This window comes from Neomonachus schauinslandi, chromosome 8 (assembly GCF_002201575.2).
Source record: "Neomonachus schauinslandi chromosome 8, ASM220157v2, whole genome shotgun sequence".
Lineage (NCBI taxonomy): Eukaryota > Metazoa > Chordata > Mammalia > Carnivora > Phocidae > Neomonachus > Neomonachus schauinslandi.
In genome coordinates this window covers 142,248,096-142,274,806 of record NC_058410.1, presented here as the reverse complement: position 1 = coordinate 142,274,806, position 26,711 = coordinate 142,248,096, and the positions used below count along the sequence as shown (strand labels likewise).

General features: G+C 44.0%; 1 protein-coding gene across 3 annotated transcripts in view; it reads left to right on the top strand.

The window, feature by feature from the left end:
• Positions 1-26,711, top strand: part of KIAA0319 (KIAA0319 ortholog) — a 66,588-nt gene that overhangs the window by 18,937 nt on the left and 20,940 nt on the right. For 2 of the 3 annotated variants that reach the window (XM_044917260.1, XM_044917258.1), the window contains exons 4-12: positions 1,059-1,157; positions 2,303-2,400; positions 3,473-3,560; positions 4,850-4,942; positions 7,143-7,272; positions 18,817-19,045; positions 22,702-22,825; positions 24,834-24,966; positions 25,944-26,092. In XM_044917260.1, coding sequence (XP_044773195.1) covers positions 1,059-1,157; positions 2,303-2,400; positions 3,473-3,560; positions 4,850-4,942; positions 7,143-7,272; positions 18,817-19,045; positions 22,702-22,825; positions 24,834-24,966; positions 25,944-26,092 — 1,143 coding nt within the window. The remainder of the gene's footprint in view (positions 1-1,058; positions 1,158-2,302; positions 2,401-3,472; positions 3,561-4,849; positions 4,943-7,142; positions 7,273-18,816; positions 19,046-22,701; positions 22,826-24,833; positions 24,967-25,943; positions 26,093-26,711) is intronic. The other variant, XM_044917259.1, reaches the window with a different exon arrangement.

The window sequence follows — 26,711 nt, the reverse complement described above, 5'->3', positions numbered from 1 at the left end:
TTAGTGGGTAAGTGCTTTTGATGAGAGTGAACGTGGTTATGGAGAAGATGAATGGACATGGTTCTGAGGGCCAGCTTAGTGGGTAAGTGCTTTTGATGAGAGTGAATGTCCCCGCTGCCTGAGTTAAAATCGCCTCTTTATGGAGGTTGACTGGGTTTTCTCTTGGAAAGATTCCAAGAGCAAGGCCATTAGCGATAATTCATGAGGCTGCTATCAGAACTGAGCGGTATGTGACTAATGATACAGAAACACTTATGATTACACTCAATTTTTTAATAAAAATAGCTCATACCAGGGAGTCAGGAAGCGCTAAGTCTGGTAAGAGAGAAAAGAGACTCAACCCACAGTACCCTTGTTACCCAACACTGTGCTCAGTCAATCCAAATCATATTTTCTTTTTTTTCTTTTTTTAAAGATTTTATTTATTTTTTTGACAGAGAGAGACACAGCGAGAGAGGGAACACAAGCAGGGGGAGTGGGAGAGGGAGAAGCAGGCTTCCCGCCGAGCAGGGAGCCCGATGCGGGGCTCGATCCCAGGACCCTGGGATCATGACCTGAGCCGAAGGCAGATGCTTAACCGACTGAGCCACTCAGGCGCCCCCCAAATCATATTTTCTTTACCTTGTCACCTCCCATGGATGACTTAAAATTTATAAAATCTGCCCTGCATCATAATATAGGTCGTGGTGCAGTTACTAGCCAGAGGAAAGAAGTGTCTTAGATAAAATCAGAGGGAGAACTATTATAAAAGTATGTTATGTTATCTTATCTAAAAACAAATCTAGGGGCGCCTGGGTGGCTCAGTCGTTAAGCGTCTGCCTTCAGCTCAGGTCACGATCCCAGGGTCCTGGGATCGAGCCCCACATCGGGCTCCCTGCTCGGCGGGGGTCTGATTTTCCCTCTCCCACTCCCCCTCCTCTCTGTCTCTCTCTGTCTCTCATGAATGAATAAATAAAATCTTAAAAAAATAAGTAAATAAATAACAAACCTATTATAGGGCAGTAATATAACATCATTATTGTTTATAAAGGACTGTACTATTTCTAATCAACTTGTAGTGAAAGCACTCACGGTGTCCGCCGGCGAGAATCTCGTAATGACTCTACCGGAGAACCAAGTGGACCTGAAGGCTTTTGTTGTGCGCGCGCCCCCTGCAGGTGAGAGCTTGACTTCCCTTCGTGACACCAGAGGCCGGTGGGCTGGGTCGCTCTTCACCGGCCTTTACAGGTTACTCACCGCACCGCGAGAGGTCGCGACCGAAGGCCGAGAGCGCTGACGAGGCTCTGCTGGTCATAAGCACTCAGCCTCACTGAGATAGTTTAAAATCGAGGAGGAGTGTGGGAAACTGAATACAGGACATGTCCTTCCATTGGTTGGGACGGAAGGTCATGCGTTGCTGAGGATGCAAAGGAAGGGGTGAGTTAGAGCGCAGGAGAGGTGTCCCCGTCCCAGAGCCTGAGCTGTGCTGACCCACAGAGCCCGGGAAGATTGCACCGAGAGGCGACGGGGTGTGTGCCGCGCTCTGTTGACAGCAGGGCTCTGAGGTGCTCAGGGTGCCTCACGCCAGCTCCTCGAAACGTGTTGCTCAAAATGCCCTTTCTTCTGCTCAAGCAGCGCTCTCCTCTTCCCCAAACATGGGTGCTCTCCCCCTGACCTGTCAGAGGTCTTCTTTCTTAGGCTGTGTTCGTTCCCACAGTGCTGAGTGGTTCTCATTCAGGTGTTCCTTCATTCGTTCCCCCTACCACATATGGGTCGACATTGAAGCAGAGATGATGATATTTGGCATTTGTCTGTAATGCTGTCGGCTGAGGCACTTCTCCCTTGAACTACTAGCATCTCACAGTGGGAGACCGCTTCACCTTCATACAGAAGGTTTCATCGTGTTTGTGTCCTTAAAGAAACCCCACAACAGATGAAACCAATGGAAATCTCCTTGCCTTTTATTAAAAGGAGAAGAAGTACAGTGGATTATACCAGGTGGAAATGTATATATACATCCGTAGTCACCCTGAAAGGAATGTCATCAGATGCTACGTGGGAGATCAGGGAGATGTTTTTCTTTCTTTCACTTTCTACATGTCATGAATTTTGCATAAGCTGTATATTCTTCTGATAGAACGGAAATTAAAAGGGTAGGAAACCCTGCTCTTCCTTACCTGGATGAAGGTTGGCGGCAGAGTTCAGAGTGTCTCAGGTACCCCTCCTGCTGGAGTCAGGGCTGTCATCCTCTTGCCTCCGCCCAGATTGTGTACGGCGACCTTCCCGAGTTTATGACGACTCATATTTCTGTTTTTGCTCCCAGAAACCACCTACAGCTACGAATGGAGTTTAATAAGCCACCCTGTCAACTACCGAGATGAAATAAAAGAAAGACACACGCAAACTCTTCATGTCTCTCACGTAAGTAACTGAAGGCTGCTTGTGTCAGCTGTTGAACCCCGAAATCTGTTTTATGATGACGATCAGAAGAAGGTGATAAATGAATGAACTTCCTGCTGTGTAGACAGACAGGCAGATGGTGAAAGAAGGAGACTTTCAGATGGTTTTTCTTTATTTGAATGACTTGGCATATCAGCTTGGAGAAAAGAGGCTGGTTGCCCAAAGGTCTCTGTGGTGAGGTTGCAAAGTCTGTCTTCCAAGTCCCATTCTCTCTCTCTCTCTTTTTTTTTATTTCAAAGATCTTATTTATTCATTCATGAGAGACAGAGAGAGACAGAGAGGAGAGGGAGTGGGAGAGGGAGAAGCAGGCTTCCTGCTGAGCAGGGAGCCCGATGCGGGGCTTGATCCCAGGACCCTGGGATCATGACCTGAGCCGAAGGCAGACGCTTAATGACTGAGCTGCCCAGGCGCCCCGGCCCTGTTCTCTCTGCAGTGGTAGAGACATTCTGGTTCTGTCTGCTTCCCAGCAGAGCTGCCAGTGATCCCATTCCAGCTGCCGAATGCTTTGGCTCCAGGAGGTAGGCCCCTCACCAGAAGAAACACGCCCCCCTCCCGAACCATAAGGATCAATAAACTGACTGAGCTGCCCGGGGTCTGGTTTCCTGCCGGATGACTATCTCCTCTTGGTTCCTGAGACCAAGGGGGGTGAGCTGGGGGTGAGCGTGAGCTCCCCTCTCGCCTGCGTCCCTGAGCCCTGCTTCTCCCGAGTGTGGCACCCGGACCACCGACGGCCGCCTCGCCCAGCGACTTAGTAAAACAGCGTGATTCCCACGCCCACGAGCTGCTGCCCTCGGCCGTTCGGGCTCCGTGCGCGTCTGTCCGCCCGTGAGCGTCCGTAACCAGGCCGAGGGCCCTTCCTGTGTGACCCTCGACCCTGGGGCACTGTCGGCACCTCTCCCGAGGAGACGCTCCCCAGCCCCTGCGCTCCGCTCACTTCAGGACCGTGGCTTCTGCGAGGTGTTAGCACTTTCTAGGCAGTGGACCCGTCACGTCTTTCGCGTGTTTACCTGTGTAACTTTTCTTTACGTTGCAGTTGTCAGCAGGACTTTATGCCTTCAAAGTAGCAGTTTCTGGTGAAAATGCCTTTGGAGAAGGATTTGTCAATGTCACAGTTAAGCCAGGTAAGCCTGTGTGAGAGAATGCGTGTATCTCCGTTTTGGGTGCCTGAATAACTTGCTAATCTATCTTTTTTATTTTACGTTTGGCTCTACTCTAGAGAACATATGCAATGATTCTCGTTTGTTCTTTTGTTTTCCTTTCCGAGGTCTGTGTAATTCTTGGTACTTGCTTAACGCTGCTGTTTAAGGTTGACCTGAGGGGGTGGCACAGGGCCACCCCTTGGCCGTCTCCTTTGCTCTGGTCACTCCTCCACCTCCCTTCCCCAGGACTCAGCCTCACCTTCCGTGGGGGGTGGGGGGGTGCGGGTTTCAGATACCGTCCGCTGAGCACCTGAGGTCAGGCCGCCAGCAACCCACAGGCCAGTGCATTCGTGTGAATTAGAAGCGGGGCCCTTTGTCCGCGTGGGCCCAGCCTGCGCACCTGAGGCCGCCCACCGCTCTGCCGGCTCTGCCTCCCAGCTGTCCCTCAGGCTTTGCCCATTCTGCCTGTCTGTTATCCCAGCCAGAGCAGGTGCTGGGGGAGGGGAGGGTGCATGCACTCGAAGATTGAACACCCAGGTGACAGCTCTAGGAGCTGGAACTGGACTCCACTGCTCCTTGCCTGCAGTTAGCACTCATGTTCTTGATGAAGCCCTGGGTTATCATCACACATGTCCCCTGAGCCTGGGCTTATCTGCAGAAATGTAAATCTGCAGACAAGCTCCTAAAATTTAATAGGAAAGTTCCAAACCGTTCGGAGTTACTCTCCACAGTTGAGCCTGTAGGGTAAATGCCTTTTTTTTTTTTTTAAGATTTTATTTATTAGGGCGCCTGGGTGGCGCAGTCGTTGAGCGTCTGCCTTCGGCTCAGACCATGATCCAGGGTCCTGGGATCGAGTCCCGCTCCCTGCTCCACGGGGAGCCTGCTTCTCCCTCTGCCTCTGCCCCTCCCCTCTGTGCATGCTCACTCTCTCTCTGACAAAATAAGATAAAATAAAATAGAAAAAAAAGATTTTATTTATTTTTTTGAGAGAGAGTTGAAAGCGACAGAGAGAGAGCATGGGCAAGGGGAGGAGCAGAGGCAGAAGCAGACTCCCTACTGAGTGGGGAGCCCGATGCAGACTCGATCCTGGGACTCCGGGATCGTGACCTGAACCTAAGACAGATGCTTAACCAACTGAGCCACCCAGGCGTCCCAGGATAAACACCATCTTGACAGGATGTTTTAACCAACTTTTAAAAAGCAGATGATTTTATTGGGGTTACGATCTGTGCACACGTAAGGGGCTCAGTGTCCCTTTCTCTGTCACACAGCCAGAAGAGTCAACCTGCCCCCCACAGCGGTGGTTTCTCCCCAGATGCAAGCCCTCACCCTGCCTTGGACGTCGGCCTTCCTCGATGGCAGCCGTGGGTACCTGCGACGCGTCAGGGCCTCTCCGCCCTGCGCAGGGCGAGGTTGTGTGGTGCTGTGGGTGGAGGCTGGGAGGGCTCATGCACCAAGGAGGACGCAGGAGCGTCTCTGTCGTTGTGCGTGTGGCTCACAGCCCTGGGGCCCCTTCATCACAGCTTTGTGCCGTGCTCATCTTGCAGTATGTCCCACCTGTCCGTGAAGACTTCCTTAGAACCTAACTGTTCGATTCGGAATTAAAGCGATTCTTAGAGAATCTCCTTTTGACGAGGTGTATGTGATGAGCAATTGGAAAACCACGTTCACAAATATGAGAAGGGTTGCCTTCATCTAGGGTGGGTAGGGTTTATTATTCAATCGGAGTTCATTCCTTCTCTTATATGTGGAAGGGGCCCCTGACTCCAGGCCTCCGTGCAGGTGAAAAGAGATGAAAACATTCCCTACGTTTGGCAGTATATTAATATAGACAGAGACGTATGACAAAATACGTTCAATCTCAGTGTAACCGGTATTTGCATTTATGTACATTTCATCACAAAGCTAATACCAGAGGGGCGCCTGGGTGGCTCAGTCGTTAAGCGTCTGCCTTCGGCTCAGGTCATGATCCCAGAGTCCTGGGATCGAGCCCCGCGTCGGGCTCTCTGCTCAGCGGAAAGCCTGCTTCTCCCTCTCCCACTCCCCCTGCTTGTGTTCCCTCTCTCGCTGTCTCTCTCTCTGTCAAATAAATAAATAAAATCTTTAAAAAAAACAAAAAACAAAAAACAAAGCTAATACCAGAGCTGGTGGAGTAAAGAATCTTTGTCTTGGTTGTTGGAAGAAGGGTAATTGTCAGCAGCTAATGCGGCTCCATTTTGCAAGTCTGCAAATACACAGAAATCACACTGACCTCACCATCTGTGCCTATTCAAATATAAATATCCACATTTCCCCCCTTCCCAGCTTGAAAACAAAGCATATTTTAGATGAAAATATTTACATGAGGAAATGTACCACATTTTGATTTCTCTAATGCAGGACAGCTCAGGTACAGGAAAGTGGGGTTATTAATCTGTCACTTGAACTAGTTCGTTCTTTCCCTGCGTTAGATGCAGCGGGCTCCCTTCCAGGTCTAAGTCTCTGTGATTCTACGCAGCACATTGGTTTGCTCTCTCCCAAAGCAGAAAAGGGAAGTTTTCTTGTAGGGTACTACCTTTGTCTGGATTTACACCTGAATGATGGGGGTAGTAAAGGCGTGTTGTATTTATATGTAAGCATCTCTTAATTCTTTATTGGTCACTTCAGATACGTACGGAAAATACCAGGAAGGTATCACGTGCTGTCGTCGAGATGAGTAGAAGTAGCATTTCAGTATGGTACATCTGTTTGACTCCTGTTCTTCAAAAAGCAAGAGTGCCTGTCACTGTGCTTTTTTAAATTCACAACTGAGGAAATTCAGGAGGAAAATAGTGATGATAGTTTAGGGAGAAGAAGAGATCCTCCTGCCAGCACATAAGACATGTCCATTGAAATCTATGTAATTCTATAATTCAATGCAAAAACAAATTTAAGCATGAAGACGATAAATTACAAAATTTATGTTTTACTGTTGTTGCATTTCATTCTAGCCTTCACTTATTTTTAAATCTTTATTTGTGGAACATAAGGAATACCATGGAGGACATTAGGAGAAGGAAGGCAAAAATGAAGGGGGGGAATCGGAGGGGGAGACGAACCATGAGAGGCTATGGACTCTGAGAAACAAACTGAGGGTTCTAGAGGGGAGGGGAGGATGGGGTGACTGGGTGATAGACACTGGGGAGGGTATGTGCTCTGGTAAGCGCTGTGAATTGTGCAAGACTGTTGAATCTCAGATCTGTACCTGTGAAACAAATAATGCAATATATGTTAAGAAAAAAAAAAAAGAAGAAGAAGAAGGTAGCGGGAGGGGAAGAATGAAGCGGGGAAATCGGAGGGGTAGACGAACCATGAGAGACGATGGACTCTGAAAAACCAACTGAGGGTTCTAGAGGGGAGGGGGGTGGGGGGATGGGTTAGCCTGGTGATGGGTATTGAGGAGGGCACATTCTGCATGGAGCACAGGGTGTTATGCACAAACAATGAATCATGGAACACTTCATCTAAAACTAATGATGTAATGTATGGGGATTAACATAACATAATAAAATAAAACAATTTAAATAAGTAAATAAATCTTTCTAGAAAGTACGGATGACACTAAAATCGTGAATTACCGCTGGGAAGAAGTTAGCGGCCCCTTCCGAGAGGAGACTCCCACAGATTCCCCCGTCCTACATCTGTCTAACCTCGTTCCTGGAAACTACACTTTCAGGCAAGTGGTTTCTCCACCTTTGTTGTGCTTTCAGAACTTGTGTTGTGACTATTTCCTTAAACTCCGGCCTTTACACTACACTGTGTCTCTTTTCATTTTGATCAAGAGGTCAAGGCCGTTGAGGTTTCCTTGGGGGTTTTGGTTGGCAGCCACTTTCGACTGATAGGCTCATGGCTGAGTATGAATTGGAAGGGCCTGGTTATTGGAAACATTTGGTTTTGTTTGTAAGGAATGGTATGGGGATGGCATCCTTTTGCTGTGTTGTTATGTGAAAGAAATTTTGTATCTTCAGGGTGAGGCAGAGTTGTGTGATTTATGTTTCTTAATCTTTTTCTTTCCATAACTTTTAAAGATATAACTGAAGCATAATGAACTGTGCATGATTAAGATATAACACTTGATGAGTTTTGACATGTGACTGTCTGGAAGACCATCACCACAATCAAGATAATAAACATGTCCCTCAACCTGGAAGTCTCCTCATGCCCCTTGGATTTCCATTTGTCTCTTCACTCCTGTCCTTGGGCAGCACAGAGCTGCTTTCTGTCAGTTTAAATTATTTTGTACTGTCTAGAATTTCACATAAATGGAATCATATAATATGTACTCCTTTTTACCTGTGTCTTCTTTCACTCTGCAAATGATTTTGATTCATCCATATCGTCTGTCCAATAGGTTGTTCCTTTTTGTTGCTGACTACTATTCTGGTCTGTGGATATACCACAATTTATTTATCCTTCCATCTAGTATGGACATCTGGGCTGTTTACAGCTTTGAACTACTACAAATAAAGGTGCCATTAACATTTACTTTAAGTATTTGTATGGACAGGTATTTTTATTTTTATGGGGTAAATCGTGGAATAGTGGGAAGGTCTGGTTCTATGGTGAGTTTATGTTTAACATTTTAAGAAATTGCCAAGCTCTTTCCTGAGGTGGGTGTTCCAGTCTCCACATACTCACCAATACTTGGTATAGTCAGTCTTTTTAATTTAATTTAATGAATGGTAGTATCTCCTTATGGTTTTAATTTGCATTTTCGTGATGACCAATCATAATAAGCATATTTTCAGGTGCTTATTGGCCATTCATATAACTTCTTCTGTGAAGTATCCTTTTCCTATTTTATTTTTTTAAATGTCCCCTTTATTTTTTTAAGTAAACTGCCACAACATGGGGACTCAAACTCATGACCCTAAGACCAAGAGTCGCATGTTCTACCAACTGAGCCAGCCAGGTGCCCTTCCTTTCCTTATTTAAAAAATTGTATTGTTTGTCTTATTTAGTTTTAAGAGACTTTATACATTCTTTTTTTTTAAGATTTTTATTTATTTATTTGACGGAGAGAGCACAAGCAGGGGGAGGTGCAGAGGGAGAGGGAGAAGCAGGCTTCCCACTGAGCAGGGAGCCCAATGCGGGGCTCGATCCCAGGACGCTGGGATCATGACCTGAGCCTGAGGCAGATGCCCAACCGACTGAGCCACCCATGCGCCCCAAGTCTTTATACATTCTGAAACAAGCTCATTATTTTATATATGTGTTGTGGATATTTTCTGCCAGTATATGATTTTTTTATTTTCTTAATCTTTCAATAGCTTCTCAACCTTTTGGCTAAGATCAAGTGTATTTTCTTAATCTTTGAAAGAGCGAAAATTCTACGTTTTGATGGAAGTCTAATTCATCAATTTTTTTCTTTTGTTTTATGCTTTTTGTGTTCTAATTAAGTAAGCTTTGCCTATCCTAAGACTGTAAAGATTTCCTATGTTTTTTCTAGTACCTCTGTAGTTCTAGGTTTTATATTTAGATCTTTGATCTCTTTTGAGTTATTTTTATGTATTGTGTGGTATTTTTGAATGTTAAATCAACCTTGCATTCATGGGGTAAATGCTATTTGGTCATGATATCCTTTTTATATAGCATTGGATTAAACTTGCTAATATTTTGGTAAGGGTTTTTTGTCTATCTTCTTGAGAGATATTGGTCAATGCCATTCTTTCTTTTTTTTTTGCAGTGTCTTTGTCAAGTTTGGGTATGAGGATCACTCTGGCCTGATGAAACAAGGTGGCCAGTGATCTCTCCTCCTCTACTTTCTGAAACATTTGTGAACAATTGGTGGTGTTTCTTCCTTGAATGTTTGATAGAATTCACCAGTAAAATCACTGGGCCTGGAGTTTTGTTTTTGGGAAAGTTTTTGATAGCAAATGCAATTTTTAAAATAGTTGTAAGGCTATTTAGATTTTCTGTTGCTGGTTTTATATTTTCCTTGCATAGGTTTTTGATAAGTTGTATTTTGCAAGAAGCTTGTCTATTCCATCTAAATTGTCAAATTTGTTGGCACAAAGGGTTTTATAGTATTTTCATATTATCCTTTCATACCCATAGAATCTGTGGTGATAACTCCTTTTTCATTTACTCTATTGATGACTTGTGTTCTCTTTTTTCTGATCAGTCTGATTAAGGATTTTGTTAATTTTGTTTATCTTTTCAAAGAACCCCTAACTAGAGCTGTGTTAATTTTGTCTATTTTCTAATTTGTTGGTTTCTGCTCATATCTTTATTATTTCTTTACTTTTATTTACTTTTGATTTACTTTGCTCTTCTTCTAAATTCTTAGAGTAGAATCTTGGATCATTCATATTAAATCTTCCTTAAGGGTGCCTGGGTGGCTCAGTTGGTTAAGCGACTGCCTTCGGCTCAGGTCATGATCCTGGAGTCCCGGGATCGAGTCCCGCATCGGGCTCCCTGCTCGGCGGGGAGTCTGCTTCTCCCTCTCCTGCTCCCCCCTCTTGTGCTCTCTCTCTCTCACTCTCTCTCTCAAATAAATAAATAAAATCTTTAAATAAATAAATAAATAAATCTTCCTTAAATGTCTATCAAGCCTTTAAAACTGTAATTTTCCTCTAAGTACTCTTTAATTGTATCCCACATATTTTGGCTTATTATATTTTTAAGGTCTTTAAGAATTTAATGATTTCAAAGAAATCCATCTATCCATGCATCCATATATCTATGAATCTTCTGAAGTCTGACTAGGGTATGAAATTCCCAGGCATCTGATTGGATTCATCTTTGACTAAAAAGTTCACAGAGGTGCTCTAGAGTATTTTACATTGTACATGTGTTGTGAAAACGTTTATTTGAAATCTCAGCTTAAGAAGTAGCTTACCCCATTAGGATGGCTTATTATTTAAAAAGTGGAAAGTAAGTGTTGGTGAGGATATGGTGAAATGGGAACCCTTGGGCACTGCTGGTGGGAAAGTAAAATGGTGCACCTGCGCAGAGAATAGTTTGTTAGTTCCTCAAAACATTAAGCATAGAATTACCATGTCTGTATCTTGCTTCTAGATAGAGAAGAACTTGCTTCTAGATAGAGATAGAACCCCAAAGAATTGACAGCAGGGACTCAAACAGATACTTGTACACTCATATTGTATATGTTCATGCCACTTTATGCGGTTATTTTGATTCTTTTTTTTATTTCAAGTTTTTATTTAAGTTCTAGATAGCTAACATATAATGTAGTATTGGTTTCAGGAGAATTCAGTGATTCATCAGTCTCATGTAACACCCAGTGCTCATTACATCACATGCCCTCCTCAATGCCCATCACCCAGTTACCCCATCCCCCCACCCCCCTCCCCTCCGGCAACCCTCAGCTTGTTCTCTATAGTTGAGATTCTCTCATGGTTTGCCTCCCTCTCTTTTCATTTCTTTTCTTACTTCCCCTATGTTCATCTGTTTCTTAAATTCCACATATGAGTGAAATCATATGATTTTGTTTTTCTCTGACTTATTTCACTTAGCATTGTACTTTCTAGCTCCATCCACATCATTGCAAATGGCAAGAATTCATCCTTTTTGATGGCTGAGTAATATTCCATTATATATATATACCACATCTGCTTTATCCATTCATCAGCCAATGGACATTTGGGCTGCTTCCATAATTTGGCTATTGTTGATAATATTGCTATGAACAATGGGGTGCATGTACCCCTTTGAATTAGTATTTTTGTATCCTTTGGATAAATACCTGGTAGTGTACTTGCTGGATCATAATGTTGTCCTATATTTAACCTTTTGAGGAAATCTCCTACTGTTTTCCACAGTGGCTGCACCAGCTTGCGTTCCCACCAACAGTGTAGGAGGGTTCCCCTTTCTCCGCATCCCCGCCAACATCTGTCGTTTCCTGACTTGTTAATTTTAGCCAATCTGACTGGTGTGAGGTGGTATCTCATTGAGGTTTTGATTTGGATTTCCCTGATGCTGAGCGATGTTGAGCACTTTTTCATGTGTCTGTTGGCCATTTGGATGTCTTCTTTGGAAAAATGTCTGTTCATGTCTTCTGCCCGTTTCTCCCATCCAAGTACTAACCAGGCCCGACCCTGCTTAGCTTCTGAGATCAGACGAGATTGGGCGCGTTCAGGGTGGTATGGCCGTAGACTCTTCTGCCCATTTCTTAACTGGTTTATTTATTTGTTTTTTGGCGTTGACTTTGATAAGTTCTTTATAGATTTTGGATACTAGCCCTTTATCTGATAATGTCGTTTGCAAATATCTTCTCCCATTCTGTAGGTTGCCTTTTAGTCTTGTTGATTGTTTCCTTTGCTGTGCAGAAGCTTTTTATCTTGATGAAATCCCAATAGTTCATTTTTGCCTTTGTTTCCCTTGCCTCCGGAGATGTGTCTAGGGACAAGTTGCTCTGGCCGAGGTCACAGAGGTCACAGGTGTTCTCCTCTAGGACTTTTTTTTTAAAGATTTTATTTATTTATTTGACAGAGAAACAGCAAGAGAAGGAACACAAGCAGGGGGAGTGGGGGAGGGAGAAGCAGGCTTCCCGCCGAGGAGGGAGCCCGATGCGGGGCTCAATCCCAGGGCCCTGGGATCATGACCTGAGCTGAAGGCAGATGCTTAACGACTGAGCCACCGAGGTGCCCCTCTCCTCTAGGATTTTGATGGATTCCTGTCTTACATTTAGGTCTTTCATCCATTTTGAGTTTATTTTTGTGCATGGTGTAAGAAAGCGGTCCAGTTTCATTCTTCTGCATGGGGCTGTCCAGTTTTCCCAACACCCTTTTCTGAAGAGATTATCTTTTTTCCATTGGATATTCTTTCCTGCTTTGTTGGAGATTAGTGGATCATAGAGTTGAGGGTCCATTTCTGGGTTCTATATTCTGTTCCATTGATCTGTCTGTTTTTGTGCCAGTACCATACTGTCTTGATGATTACAGCTTTGTAATAGAGCTGGAAGTCCGGAATTGTGATGTCACCAGCTTTGCTTTTCTTTCTCAAGATTGCTTTGACTATTCGGGGTCCCTTGTGGTTCCCATACAAGTTTTAGGATTATTTGTTCTAGCTTTGTGAAAAATTCTGGTGGTATTTTGATAGGGGTTGCATTAAATGTGTAGATTGCTTTGGGTAGTATAGACATTTTAACAATATTTGTTCTTCCAATCCATGAGCATGGAATGTTTTTCCATTTCTTTGTGTCATCTTTGATTTCTTTCATAAGTGTTTACTGTAGTTTTCAGAGTACAGGTCTTTTACCTCTTTGGTTAGGTTTATTCCTAGGTATCTTACGGTTTTTGGTGCAATTGTAAATGGGATTGACTCCTTAATTTCTCTTTCTGCTGCTTCATTATTGGTGTATAGAAATGCAACAGACTTCCGTGTGCTGATTTTATATCCTGAGACTTTACAGAATTCCTGTACCAGTTCTAGCAATTTTTTTGGTGGAGTATTTCATTTCTACATAGAGTATCATGTCACCTGTCAATAGTGAAAGTTTGACTTCTTCCTTGACAATTTGGATGACTTTTATCTTTTTGTTGTCTGATTGCTGTAGCTAGGACTTCTAGTACTATGTTAAATCACAGTGGTGATAGTGGACATTCCTTTCTTCTTGACCATAGAAGAAAAGCTCTCAATTTTTCCCCATTGAGGATGATATTAGCTGTGGGTTTTTCATATATGGCCTTCATTATGTTAAGGTATGTTTCCTCTGTCCCTACTTTTTTGAGGGCTTTTATCATGAATGATTGTTGTACTTTGTCAAATACTTTTTCTGCATCCTTTGACAGTATTGTATGGTTCTTATTCTTTCTTTTATTAATGTGGTCAATTAATCACATTGATTGATTTGCAAATACTGAACCACCCTTGCAGCCACCAGGAATAAATCCCACTTGACTGTGGTGAGTGATTCTTCTAAAGTACTGTTGGATTCAATTTTTAGTATTTTATTGAGAATTTTGCGTCCATGTTCATCAGGGACTATGGCCTGTAGTTCTCTTTTATAGTGGAGTCTTTATCTGGTTTTACTATCAGGGTATTGCTGGCCTCATAGAATGAGTTTGGAAGTTTTCTTTCTGTTTCTATTTTCTGGAACAGTTTGAGAAGAATAGGTATTAACTCTTCTTTAAATGTTTGGTAGAATTCCCCTGGGAAGCCATCTGGCCCTGGACTTTTGTTTGTTGGGAAATTTTTTTTTTTTTTTTTTAAGATTTTATTTACTTATTTGAAAGAGAGAGAGCACATGAGAGGGGGGAGGGTCAGAGGGAGAAGCAGACTCCCTGACGAGCAGGGAGCCCGACGCGGGACTCGATCCTGGGACTCCAGGATCATGACTGAGCCGAAGGCAGTCGCTTAACCAACTGAGCCACCCAGGCGCCCTGTTGGGAAATTTTTAATTACTGCTTCAGTTTCCTTGCTGGTTATGGGTCTGTTCAAGTTTTCTATTTCTTCCTGCTTCAGGTTTGGTAGTTCGTATGTTTCTGGGAATTTATCCATTTCTTCCAGGTTGTGCAGTTTGTTGGCCTATAGTTTTTCACAACATTCTCTTATACTTTTTTTGTATTTCTTTGGTGTTGGTTGTTATTTCCCCCCTCTCATTTGTGATTTTATTTAATTGGATCCTTTCTCTTTTATTTTTGGTAAGTCTGGCAAGGGGTTTATCAATTTTAGTAATTATTTCAGAGAACTACATCCTGGTTTCATTGATCTGTTCTGTTGTTTTTTTAGTTTCTATATCATTTATTTCTGCTCTAATCTTTTTATTTCCCTTCGCCTGCTGGATTTAGGCTTTATTTGCTGTTCCTTTTCTAGCTCCTTTAGGTCTAAGATTAGGTTGTGTATTTGAGATTTTTCTTGCTTCTTGAGGAAGGCCTGTATCACCATATACTTACCTTTGCTACATCCCAAAGGTTTTGGACTGTTGTGTTTTTATTTTCTTTTGCTTCCATGTATTTTTTTAAATTTCTTCTTTAATTTCCTGGTTAACCCATTCATTCTTTAGTAAGATGTTCTTTAACCTCCATGTATTTGTGGTCTTCCCAATTTTTTCTTGTGGTTGACTTCAAGTTTCATAGTATTGTGGTCTGAAAATATGCATGGTATGATCTCAATCTTTTTGTATTTGTTGAGGGCTGATTTGTGACCCAGTATGTGATCTATTCTGGAGAATGTTCCATGTGCACTCAAGAAGAATGTGTATTCTGCTGCTTTAGGATGAAATGTTCTGAATATATCTGTTAAATCCATCTGGTTCAGTGTGTCATTCAAAGCCATTGTTTCTTTGTTGATCTGCTTAGATGATTCGTCCATTGATTTAAGTGTGGTGTTAAAGTCCTCTACTATTATTGTATTGTTATCAATGAGTTTCTTTATGTTTGTTGTTAATTGATATATATATATATTTGGGGTTCCCAAGTTGGGGACATATTTACAATTGTTAGATCTTCTTGATGGATAGAACCTTTAATTATGATATAGTGCCCTTATTCATCTCTTGTTACAGTCTTTGTTTTAAACTCTAGTTTGTCTGATATAAGTATGGCTACTCTGGCTTTCTTTTGATGCTCATAAGCATGATAGATGGTTCTCCAACCCCTCGGTTTGAATCTGCAGGTGTCTTTACGTCTAAAATGAGTCTCTTATAGACAGTATATAGATGAGTCTTGTTTTCTTATCCATTCTGATACCCTGCTTCTCTTTATTGGAGCATTTAGTCCATTTACGTTCAGAGTGATTATTGGGAGATATGCAGTTAATGCCATTGTGTTACCTGTAAAGTCATTGTTTTTTGGAGATTTTCTCTTTTCCTTTCTAGTCTTTGTTGTTTTCGGTCTTTCTTTCCCACTGTTGCTTTTGGTCTTTCTTCCCTGCTCAAAAGAGTCCACTTTTATATTTCTTGCAGGGCTGGTTTATTGTTCACGAACTCCTTTAGTTTTTGTTTGTCTGGGAAACTCTTTATCTCTCCTTCTGTCCTGAATGACAGCCTTGCTGGATAAAGTGTTCTTGGCTGCATATTTTTCCCATTCAGCATGTTGAATGTATCATGCCACTCTCTTCTGCCCTGCCTAGTTTCTGTGGATAGATCTGCTGCTAACCGTATTTGTCTTCCCTTGCTGCTTTTAGGATTTTTTCCTTATCTCTGTATTTTGAAAATTTTACTGTGATATATCTTAGAGTTGGCCTGCTTTTGTTGATTTTGATGGGAGTTATCTGTGCCTCCTGGATTGAGTGTTTCTTTCCACAGATTAGGGAAGTTTTCAGCTATAATTTGCTCAAATAAACCTTGTGTCCCATTTCCCACTCTTCTTCTGGGACTTCTATGATACGAATGATATTGCCCTTTATGGAGTTGCTGAGTTCCCTAATTCTACACTCGTGATCCAATATTTTTCTTTCCCTCTTCTTTTCAGCTTCATTATTTTCCATAATTTTGTCTTTTATGTCACCTCTTCTCTCCTCTGCTTCTTCCATCCTTGTGGTCATTACATCCAGTCAGTTTCGCATCTCAGTTACAGCATTTTTTATTTTAGCCTGACTAGTTTTTAGGTCTTTTATCTCTGTGGTAAGGGACTCCCTGATACCTTCTATGCTTTTCTCAAGCCCAGCTAGTGTCCTTATGATTGTTGTTTCAATTCTGGAGCAGGCATATTGTTTATATCTGTTTTGATTAGGTCCCTGGCGTGTCCTTTTCTTGTTCTTCCTTTTGGGATGATTTCCTCTGTGTTGGCATCTTGGCTAGGTCTGTATCTTCTTTGTGTTAGGAAAGCCTGTTACGTTTCCTGCTCCTGAGAGTAATGGCTTATTAAGAAGAGGTCATATACTGTCCAGGGCCTGGTGCTTTGGGATGTGTGTCTGGTCTGTGCTACGTGCACCCTGCTGCTGTGTTTTGGGGGCTCTTTCCCTCAGGTCAGCCCTCTGCTGAGTTTTTCCTTGCTTGCACTAAGGAGTGTTTGGACCTTGTCCAGTGTGTGATGAGTTTTAACTAGATATGCTTTCATCTGCTTGCTAAAAAAGGCCGGCTCCTATTTCTACTAGAGCTGTAACTTTGTAGCACTCTATCGTCAGTAGACTTGGTGCTTGCGGGGGGATTTGTGCTTGTTTTCTGGGGGAGAGGCCTGCTGCCCTGGCTCTTAGGCATACTTGCCCTAGCACAGAAGCACCTGCAGAGTGCAGGGGGTGGGGTTTGGGGTAAGTGGCTCCAGCCTCCCCTGGGCGGGTGTGGGGAGGGGGCACTCACTCTGCTGCTCACTGAAATCCAGTGGTGCTGTTGGGTGGAGGAAGAAAATGGCATCCACCCTCTCCCTGGGCCCCCACCCAAAAGGAAGAACAAGAAACGGACACGCCAGGGACCTAATCAAATTAGGTCCCTGAATTTGTGCCCCCACTGCCCAGGAAACCCTCACAGAAGAGTGAAGAATCTTCCCTTGTGTGCCAGGTATCCCTCGGATCTCTGCCTTCCCCGTGTCTGCGACTGAGCTGTCTGCCCACCTGGTGGCACAGTGCTTCTATATTTTATCTCTGGCACCTGGCAGAGTTTCAAAACTCCAAATTTTAGGGACTCGGCGCTGCCTGGACCCACGATGATCCTCTGGAGGAGGGTCTTGGGGCGCTGGGGCTGGTAGGAGTTTGCCCCAGAGGGCAGTTGCAGGAATGCACAGGTGCTTGGAGTTCAGAGTAAAGCACAGCAAAAAGCTGGTGTCCAGGTTGGCTGCCCTCAGCAGGTGCCTCTGCCCCTGTGCTGATGAACAGGACAGTGCCATGGTGCCCACCAGCTCTTTTGTCCCCGTGAGGCAGTACCACTTCTCCCAAATGCACTCCAGGAGGGGGAGCTGTCTCTCCAGTGCGATGCAGGGGATCCTCAGACCACGCTGTCCACTCCCAGGCCTCTGCCCTCCTTCTCCACAGGAGCACCACTGTGCCCACTGGGCTCCACACTGGCTGCAGTGCGGACTTCTAAAACTTCAGTCTTTGAGCTCTGTTGATTGTAAAAACTCACAATAAGCAGGCTCTCTCATTTTCCCAGTCAGTGGCTTTGGGGAAGTGTTCTTCTTGTTCAATCCCCTGTGCGCTGTTTGCTCTCTCTGTGATCAGGGCTCCCTCCCCTCTGCAGCACCCGGGATTCTCTTCTCCCCCAAATCACATCTCCGCACCTCCTACCTTCCACAGTGTGGCCTCTTTTCTCCCTCTACTTCGGCAGTTTGTTCTCTCAGCCCTCAGATCGATTTCCTGGGTGTTCAGAATGAGTTGATACTTATCTAGCTGTGTTTGAGGGACAAGGCAAGCATAGGGTCCCCTTACTCCTCTGCCATCCTAACTCCTCCCCATTTCATTTTTATTTAGTTCATCATCTGGTTGAGGCACATTACTCCTGCTGTCTCCATTTTACCATGAAGAAATCCCCTTAGGGGCCCCGGTTTGTGTCCCGACAGCCTGGCTGAGGAGGAAGGATCTCAGATGCTTGGTTTGCTGTCAGAGCCTGAACCAGAGTTTGGATCTTGGTTGTATGGAGTGTGTGGGATAGTGTGAAAGGGTGCACAGAATACACGTGCCCCCATACACATACCTTACTACATGTAAAGCCTGTGTTCTTCCCATAGCTTCATTATCCTATTCCTACTAACACCTGTATAACATTCATCACTGTTCAGAACCGACATCTTTACCCCAGAAGGATGAAGTGACCATATTATTTCCTGATCCAGGACCTCATCAGCAGTGAGTTCACCACAGGACGTCCTGAACGAGTGTCTGCAAGGAGTGTTCTGAAAACATAATTATATTAAGTCCTCTAGAAAAAGAATAAAAAAAATGCAAAATCTTTGTAGATGAAAACTGATGAGTGATGTAGTGTCTCCACGTGCTCAGACCTGAAGGCAGGACCTAACCCCGACACATTCTTTGTCTCAGGTACTAGAGGGAGGCTCCTGTGTTGGTTGAGAAAGATTTATTCATCTGGCGTCTCCAAGACTAGTCAGAAACCCATATAAGATACAACTCCATCATGTGGCTGTATTACTAGCTAAAACTAAAATAAACCAACAGCAACACATTAACAAAAAAACCCTCGGATACTCTGTTCTTTTCTCAACCTCATCCTCAAATTTCTGTTTACACGTCTTCTGAGTTTTTCTGAGAAATGTACCATGGGCAGACTAAATGGACCATTTGCCTTAAGACTTGGCATCTTCTTGCAACATGATTTTTTTTTGCAACATTTTCCTTATTTTGTTTCTCATATTTCTCCCTTTTGTAGATTGACTGTTACAGACTCGGATGGAGCCTCTAACTCCACAACTGCAGCCCTAATAGTCAACAGTGCTGTGGACCATCCTCCAGTTGCCAATGCAGGACCAAATCAGACCATAACTTTGCCCCAAAACTCCATCACTTTGAATGGAAACCAGAGCAGTGATGATCACCAGATTGTCCTCTATGAGTGGTCCCTGGGTCCAGGGAGTGAGAGCAAAGAGGTGGCCATGCAGGCAAGTTCTCTATCCTGCCTTCAAACTTTTACTTGTCTGTCCATCCAACCACCCGCCCACCTACCCATCTAACCAACCATCCATCCATCTACCCACCCACCCACCCACCCACCTACCCATCTATCCAACCAACCACCCACACACCTACCCATCTATCCAACCACCCACCTACCCATCTATCTAACCATCCATCCATTCATTCACCCACCCACCCATCCATCCATCCATCTGTATGTCTGTCCATTTAAAACTTCACACATCTATCTACCTTCCTACCTACCTAAATTATTGTTATGTGGTATAAATCCAGAAAATATGTTTTATAAGATTGTCTGATGTATTACAACTACTAGAAGAGCACCTAAATTCATAGATTTTCCAAACTTACATCCTTTCCCCTCACCCGTTCTCTGTAAGCACAGAATAGAAACTAAGTGGGTCCTGTGTTGATAGCTTGACCTTGAGGCTGGTTTGGGGAAAGTATGACCCAACATTTGCTACAGAAATATTATTTTAATATTGGGAGAAACTTTAGAAATAATCCAACATGAACTTTATTATCAGGAAATTTTTCCTTATTTTGTTTCTCATATTTTTAGAAACTTCATTGTCATCTCTTCTGGATCTAGTGGTCTCTTTTTAAGAGCTTTTTGTATCTAAATTTTAATTTGCTCAAATCTTAAATATATTTGTCTAAAGACATACTACCGTAGACACTTTTGCTGTGAGTGGTATGTATGCACATGAGTGTGTATAAGTATTTGCTTCTTCTTCTTTTGGTGCTGGCCAGAACTATTTGTTTTTATTGCTAACCAGCTTGCTGTTTTTAAGTTATTATTTGACAGTTTTCATTTTATTCTTTTTTTGTTATTTTATGTATGTATGTATGTAAGCACGCCCTACGCCCAATGTGGGGCTTGAACTCACGACCCCAAGAGCAAGAGTTGCATACTCTATTGACTGAGCCAGTCAGACACCCCTTTCGTTTTTATTTTAATTCCATTTAACATACCGTGTTGTTAGTTTCAGGTTATTATTTGAAAGTTTAATGGAAAAAAGGTAGGACCTTATATTGCCACCTTGTACTTCTCCTTCAAATTCCGTCTCATCTGTCCAACATAAATTTCTTGTTAGTATTTTAGATGAAGTCAGATATCCCATGAAAGCTTACCTACTGACAGTATTTTGCAATTGTGATGAATTTAAAATGACTGGTTGGGTTTATGGGACTTGAGAGGGCCGTGCCGTAGTGTCCATCTCTGTCTAAGGGTTGTAGCATGTGCTGTTTGCTGCTGTTGTGCTAAGACTTCCGATTCAGAGGGCTTTGCCTGCAAAACAGAAAGATGGGACATTATTGTATTTCCTTGGTTAAAAAAATATTCCAGGGGTGCCAGACTGGCTCAGTCAGAAGAGCGTGCGACTCTTAATCTCAGGGTTGTGAGTTAGAGCCCCTCGTTGGATGTGGAGATTACTTACCAATAAAATTTAAAAAAAAAATCCAAATTTTCTTTCCTTTAGTTATTGAGAATTATGTGCCCAAAGCTCACACCCCAGAATTCATCCATATCTGCCCAACGTATGTCCAAGGGAATCAGCGAGTGCTGGGCGTGGGGCCAGCTTCTCCACACCTGCCCTTCTGCAGAGGACACTCTGAGATTATCCCCAGTAACAAGGTTATTGTCTTGTGATTGATAGATGAAGATGTTAAAAGGGGTGATCTTTTTATTAACTGGGCAATCACAAAGATGGCTCTGTCAACTGGAGTCTTAGATTATTAGTCTAAACATCGTGCACGGCATCCTGCCGAGGCTTTGCTTTAGATGGGGGAAGGCCATCTGAAGGCTCCAGGCTGTTACCTGGAGCATATAGTGGCTTTGAGGATGCTTGGTGACATGTGTGAGTCTGCCCACTTCCCATTTGCCACAACATTCCCTGTACCGTGTGCATAAGCATTTATGTAACCATATTAATTTTGAAGTAAGCACTAGGAAATTATACTTTTGTACAGCTTTTCAGAGCAAAATGCTTTGCTTTATTGAGTCAAAGTAGGGGAAAACACCTTTTCTAAGTTCTTAAAAGTATGTATTTCAAATTTCACAAGTTCCCCTCATGATAACACAATTGATTTTCTATCAGTTTTCTTTTTCAGTTTTCCATTAAAACCTTTAATAGACACATGCAGATACATTTATCTTTAGACAATCTTGGGATCTATAAAAGTAAATAAATTATAATAGGGTTTAGGATTAAAAATCCTTTCCATGATGCCATGAATTTCAAACATAAGCAATAATTGGAAATGTTACCAACAGCAACACAATAGCAACAAAGTGAAAGTTGTTAACCTGGAGACAAGTACAGCTATTGTATACTCAGTTGAAAAAATGTCTTATTGAAAAATTTTGTTGGGGTGCCTGGGTGGCTCAGTCGTTAAGCGTCTGCCTTCGGCTCAGGTCATGATCCGGGGGTTCTGGGATCGAGCCCCACATCGGGCTCCCTGCTCTGCGGGAAGCCTGCTTCTTCCTCTCCTACTCCCCGGGACTGCTTGTATTCCCTCTCTCTCTGTGTCTCTATCAAATAAATAAATAAAATCTTAAAAAAAAAAAAAAAAAAGAAAAATTTTGTTGTCTTAGAGTTTTAAAAAATTATTTTTACTTGTAAGAGTAATGCATGAATTGCTTCTTGTAGTTAAAAATAAGGTAACTTCTGATAAAGTACAAATACACCTTGATTGTACCCCAGTCCCCTTATGGTGATAATTTTATCAGTTTAATGTCTGTCCTTACAGAATCTTTTCTGTGTGTTCTGTGTATATGCATATGTACACATAGAAATATCTGTCACACTCTATACATTGTTCTGCAACTTTCTCTTTTTGCTTGATGGTATGTCTTTGACATCTTTCATTTCATTATTTATAAGCTACAGACTTTTTTTTTTCCTTTAAGTAGGCTCCACGCGTAGCATGGAGTCCAACTCCATTTCAATATGTATAAATCTACCTTATTCTTTTAAACTTTCTCATTTAAACTAACATTGTAGTGTATCATGGTGGGTCTGGCCACGCCCCATTGATGAAAGTTTATTTAAAGATTGATTGATTGATTGATTTTACAGAGAGAGTGCAAGCGGTGGGGAGAGAAAGAATCTCAAGCAGACTCCCCAGTGAGTGTGGAGCCCAGCACAGGGCTCGGTCTCATGACCTTGAGATCCTGACCCGAGCTGAAATCAAGAGTTGGCTGCTTAACTAACTGAGCCACCCAGGTGCCGCATTGTTGATGAACATTTAGACTGTTTCCATTGTTTGCTACTATAAACAATGCTTCTGTCAGCATCCAGGTGTGAGGTTCCTGGTGTGCATGGGCATTTCCCTAGCATAGGTAGTAAGAAGTAGAATCACTGGTTGGAGTATGCTCATTTAACATGTCAGTGGATGTTGCCAGATGGGCCTCCAAAAAGGCCAAATTAATTTGTACTTCTTCAACAGCGTGTGAGGATACACACTGAACTTCAGATTGCATTTCCTTGGGGCACACACATTTCTTTTTCACGCAGGATCTCCATATTTAGCCAAAAGCATTCATTTTTCATTACGTCATGCTACTTCTTAAAATTATTATTTTTTTTCTTTCTCATCTCTACTTGCTTTTACTTAGGGCGTTGAGACACCATACCTTCATTTGTCGGCCATGCAGGAAGGAGACTATATGTTCCAGCTGATGGTGACAGATTCTTCAAAGCAGCGATCCACGGCTGTGGTCACTGTGACTGTCCAGCCCGGTAGGTGAGACGGAAGGGGGCTTTGGCCCCAGAGATTAAGGCAGAAATGACACCTGGGCTTCTGTGCTTCAGACAAGCGAAATTTGGAGGCAAATTCTCTAAATGTCTTAACTATCTAGAAATTGGGCCTGGAGGAGCTGAATCTTAATACAAAGCCAGGTTTCTACTGTGGTTCGGAATCTTGTGTTGACTGTGTCTTTAAACCATGGCACGGAGGCCCCTCGAGGGCTCCACATGTCCCATTCTGCTGCAGAGCTCCAGGGCCTTCTTGAAGAGTCTGGTCATGATGTGTGGCCTGGTAGCTCAATGGCTCGTAGTCAGATGGAGACTTGACTGCAGGTCAGCTCTCAATCCATTAATGGTTTCATGAAGAGCCAGGACTCTGCCTTCCTGCAGATTTAAATAACCTTAAGGGTGGTTAGTTTTTGCATGGCAGTGCTCTTTGCTTTAGAACTTTTCTAGAAGATGCTGCTAATCCCAGTAACCATCCAGTGTACTGGCAACTGAAAATACACTCAGCTTATCGGCAACTCATTTATTTGTTTTATTTATTCACTTAGTATGTAGTAAGTGCTAGTGGTTAGACCCCAGGGATGTGGAATTAAACAAGAAAGACTTGGTCTCTGTCCTCCCAGGGCTCATGGGGAAGTCCACTGAAAAACCACAGGATCGGTGCATTTCTAGGGGATGGACACAACGCTGCTGGAGCCCATGAAAGGACCCACCTATGTGGGCTTGAGGCATCTGCAGAGAGTCTTACCTGAGCTCAGGTCTGCAGTTGGCCAGGTGAATCTGGGGAGAGAAGGGCAAGAGGAAGAGTTTTTTAGGCGAAGGAAACAGTGTATGAAAGCCATGGGATGAAAGGGAGTTTGGTAGTTGAAGGAATTAAAAAGAATGTAGTGGGACAAGAGAAAGCAGCAAGGACGTGGGAGTGTGAGGTACAGGGATTAGAATGCCAAGAGATGCTCTGGAGAGAGGCGGGGCTCCCATCCAGGGCTTTGTAATGGGTGGTCACGCATTTGATCCTAAGGACAAGAGAAACCACGGCCTCACTGAACTTTACTGAGTAGCACAGTGAGAGTTGGACATGGTCCAGATACTGGGTCATAGCTGCCTCAGTTTTTGACTCCATGACTTTTATTTTAACAGAAAATTTGTCTATTTCAATATCAATATCAGCAATACTTTATATCTTTTGCTTTTTTTAATCTTTTTTTTTCCCTAAGATTTTATTTTTAAGTCCTCTCCACACCCAGCGCGGGGCTTGGACTTAAAACCCTGAGATCAAGAGTCGTGTGTTCTACTGGCTGAGCTGGCCCGGCGCCCCTTATACCTTTTACTGTTGTTCAACACTTAACTGAAATGTTTCGAGCGTTTATTCTTTACCAGGCACTGTGTTAGGCCCTGGGGCTACAAAGACAAAAGGAAGTAAGTCCTGCCTGACAAAGCAGCTGTCAACTCACTTCCTTCCAGTTCCTGCCTGCCTGCCCCCACTCTCCCCAGTCCTTCTTCCGTTCATCTGCCCATCCTGTTCCTTTTCCTTCTCTCTTGACTCCATGACTTTCCAGGTCTTTTATTTGTTTGTTTATTTGAGAGACAGATTACACACGCACACACATGCACGAGGTCGGGGGGATCCTCAAACAGATTCCCCGCTCAGTGTGGAGCCTGACGGTGGTGGGGGGCTTGATCTCACAACCCTGAGATCATGACCTGAGCCAAAACCAAGAGTCAAACGCTTAACGGACTGAGCCACCCAGGGTGCCCCTCGAGGTTTTTTAAGGAAACCAAACATATATGTATTAGGGAACAATATTTCCTTCTCTCTGTACCCCCCAGCCTCACCCTCAAAACTGCAGTGTTTCTCCCCAGGATTCCCCCGGGTGTCCCGTACACTCTAGTCCCCGCCTGATCCAAATAGGAGTAATTTGCCAAAATCAAGAAAGCAGGGGATCGAAGACTTAATCCCAAGAGATAATAGTGTTTCCCACCATTTCTGTAATTCTAGAAAGCAACAGGCCTCCGGTGGCTGTGGCCGGCCCGGACAAGGAGCTGGTCTTCCCAGTGGAGAGCACCACCCTGGATGGCAGCAGGAGCACTGACGACCAGGGCATCGTCCTCTACCACTGGGAGCACGTCCGGTAGGCCCTCTTACCTCTGAGCCGTGGGGGTCACGTCCCTGGCCCAGGGCTAACATCGCCCCCTCTCTGGAGGGCCCAAATTAGTCAACTCGAGCATGCTGGGGAGTGAGGAGCATTGTTGTTGAAGAGCAGATCAAGTGTGGACAGGGCCATCTGGGGTGGGAGAGCTTCACAACCGACGAGGTGCTGGGAGATCTGTGGGAGGCCCTCAGAGGCCTCCTGGCTACACTCACTCAAACCATCTGCTCTGCCTCTCAGAGCCTAGGGACATCACAAGCCTAGGTTTGTCCAGACGGTAAGGGGGGCAGCTGGGTTTTTCCGACGACAGGGCCCACAGTCTTAATAACTGCACTGTAATTGCCCTTCGGAGATCTGTGATCTGGCTCATCCCTTCCTCTTCCATACTTTCTGTCAAGATAGATGAGGATTTAACCTAATTTCATTCAAAGAGGGCATGCGAGTAGTTTCTAAGACTCCGTTTTGTAAGGACAGATCATTTCACTGACAGCTCAATTTAAAAAAAAAAACAAACAGGTCTGGGGGCACCTGGGTGGCTCAGTCGGTTAAGCACCCGACTCTCGGTTTCAGCTCAGGTCATGATCTCAGGGTCGTGAGATTGAGCCCCGTGTTGGGCTCCACGCTCAGCGCAGAGTCTGCTTGAGATTCTGTCTCTCCCTCTGCCCCTTCCCCTGCGTGCGCACTCTCTCTAAAATAAATAAATAAAATCTTAAAAAATAACCCCCAAAAAACAAAAACCTTCTTCCTAGGAATCCCGCAGGCTCATTCTAAAATAGGCATTAGCTTATGACCTGTACCCTGAACTAGAGAGTTTAAGTGGATTTAAAAAGTTATCTTGGAATTCTCTAGATGCTGTGTTTTAGCTATAGAAACGGGCTTTTATAAGGACACAAACATCGTGCCTGCCATAATCAGAATACCATGCCTGCTCTGCTTTGTTGTTCACTTCCGTTCCACAGAGGCCCTGGCGCCGTGCAGATGGAAAATCCCGACGACGCCGTAGCCACGGTGCGCAGGCTCCGGGTGGGGACCCACCGCTTCCGTCTGACGGTGACTGATGGGCAGGGGCTGAGCAGCACAACCACCCTCACTGTGGCCGTGAAGAAGGGTGAGTCCTGGCACCGGGGCGGGTGGGCACCTTCTTTCCCATCTCACAAGACCCTCAGCCATGATTGTTCAAAAGCACTGGTATTTATCGGTTCACCGCAGACTCTGAACTCATGTCGGCCAAGAAAAAGCCATTCTTCCCCTGAGCATGCTCGCTGTTCCCAGTCTCCCTCTGCAGAGAAACAGCATTTCCTTTTGTGTGTCGAGTGAACCTTCTATGGGCTTCCCTCTTCTTCTGTGACTACTGGCAATGAAACACCCGTGTCCATGTGATGGCGTTATGCTCGCTCTCCTCCCTGGGAATCGAAGAGCAGAGATGTTTTCAAGTTCCATATTGTTTGTTAACTTGTGGTCTAGTCTCGTGCCACTCTGCTTGAGGACCTTCGTTCCAGACATTTCTGTGTCCTCTGGGGAAAAATGCAAGGCTCATGTCAACTCACAAATGCTGGGCACTGGAACGGATGGATGGATGGATGGATGGTTGGATGGATGGGTGGGTGGATGGTTGGATGGATGGGTGGGTGGATGGATGGTTGGATGGATGGATGGATGGATGGATGGATGGATGGATGGATGACTAGATGGGTGGGTGGATGGGTGGGTGGATGGGTGGTTGGATG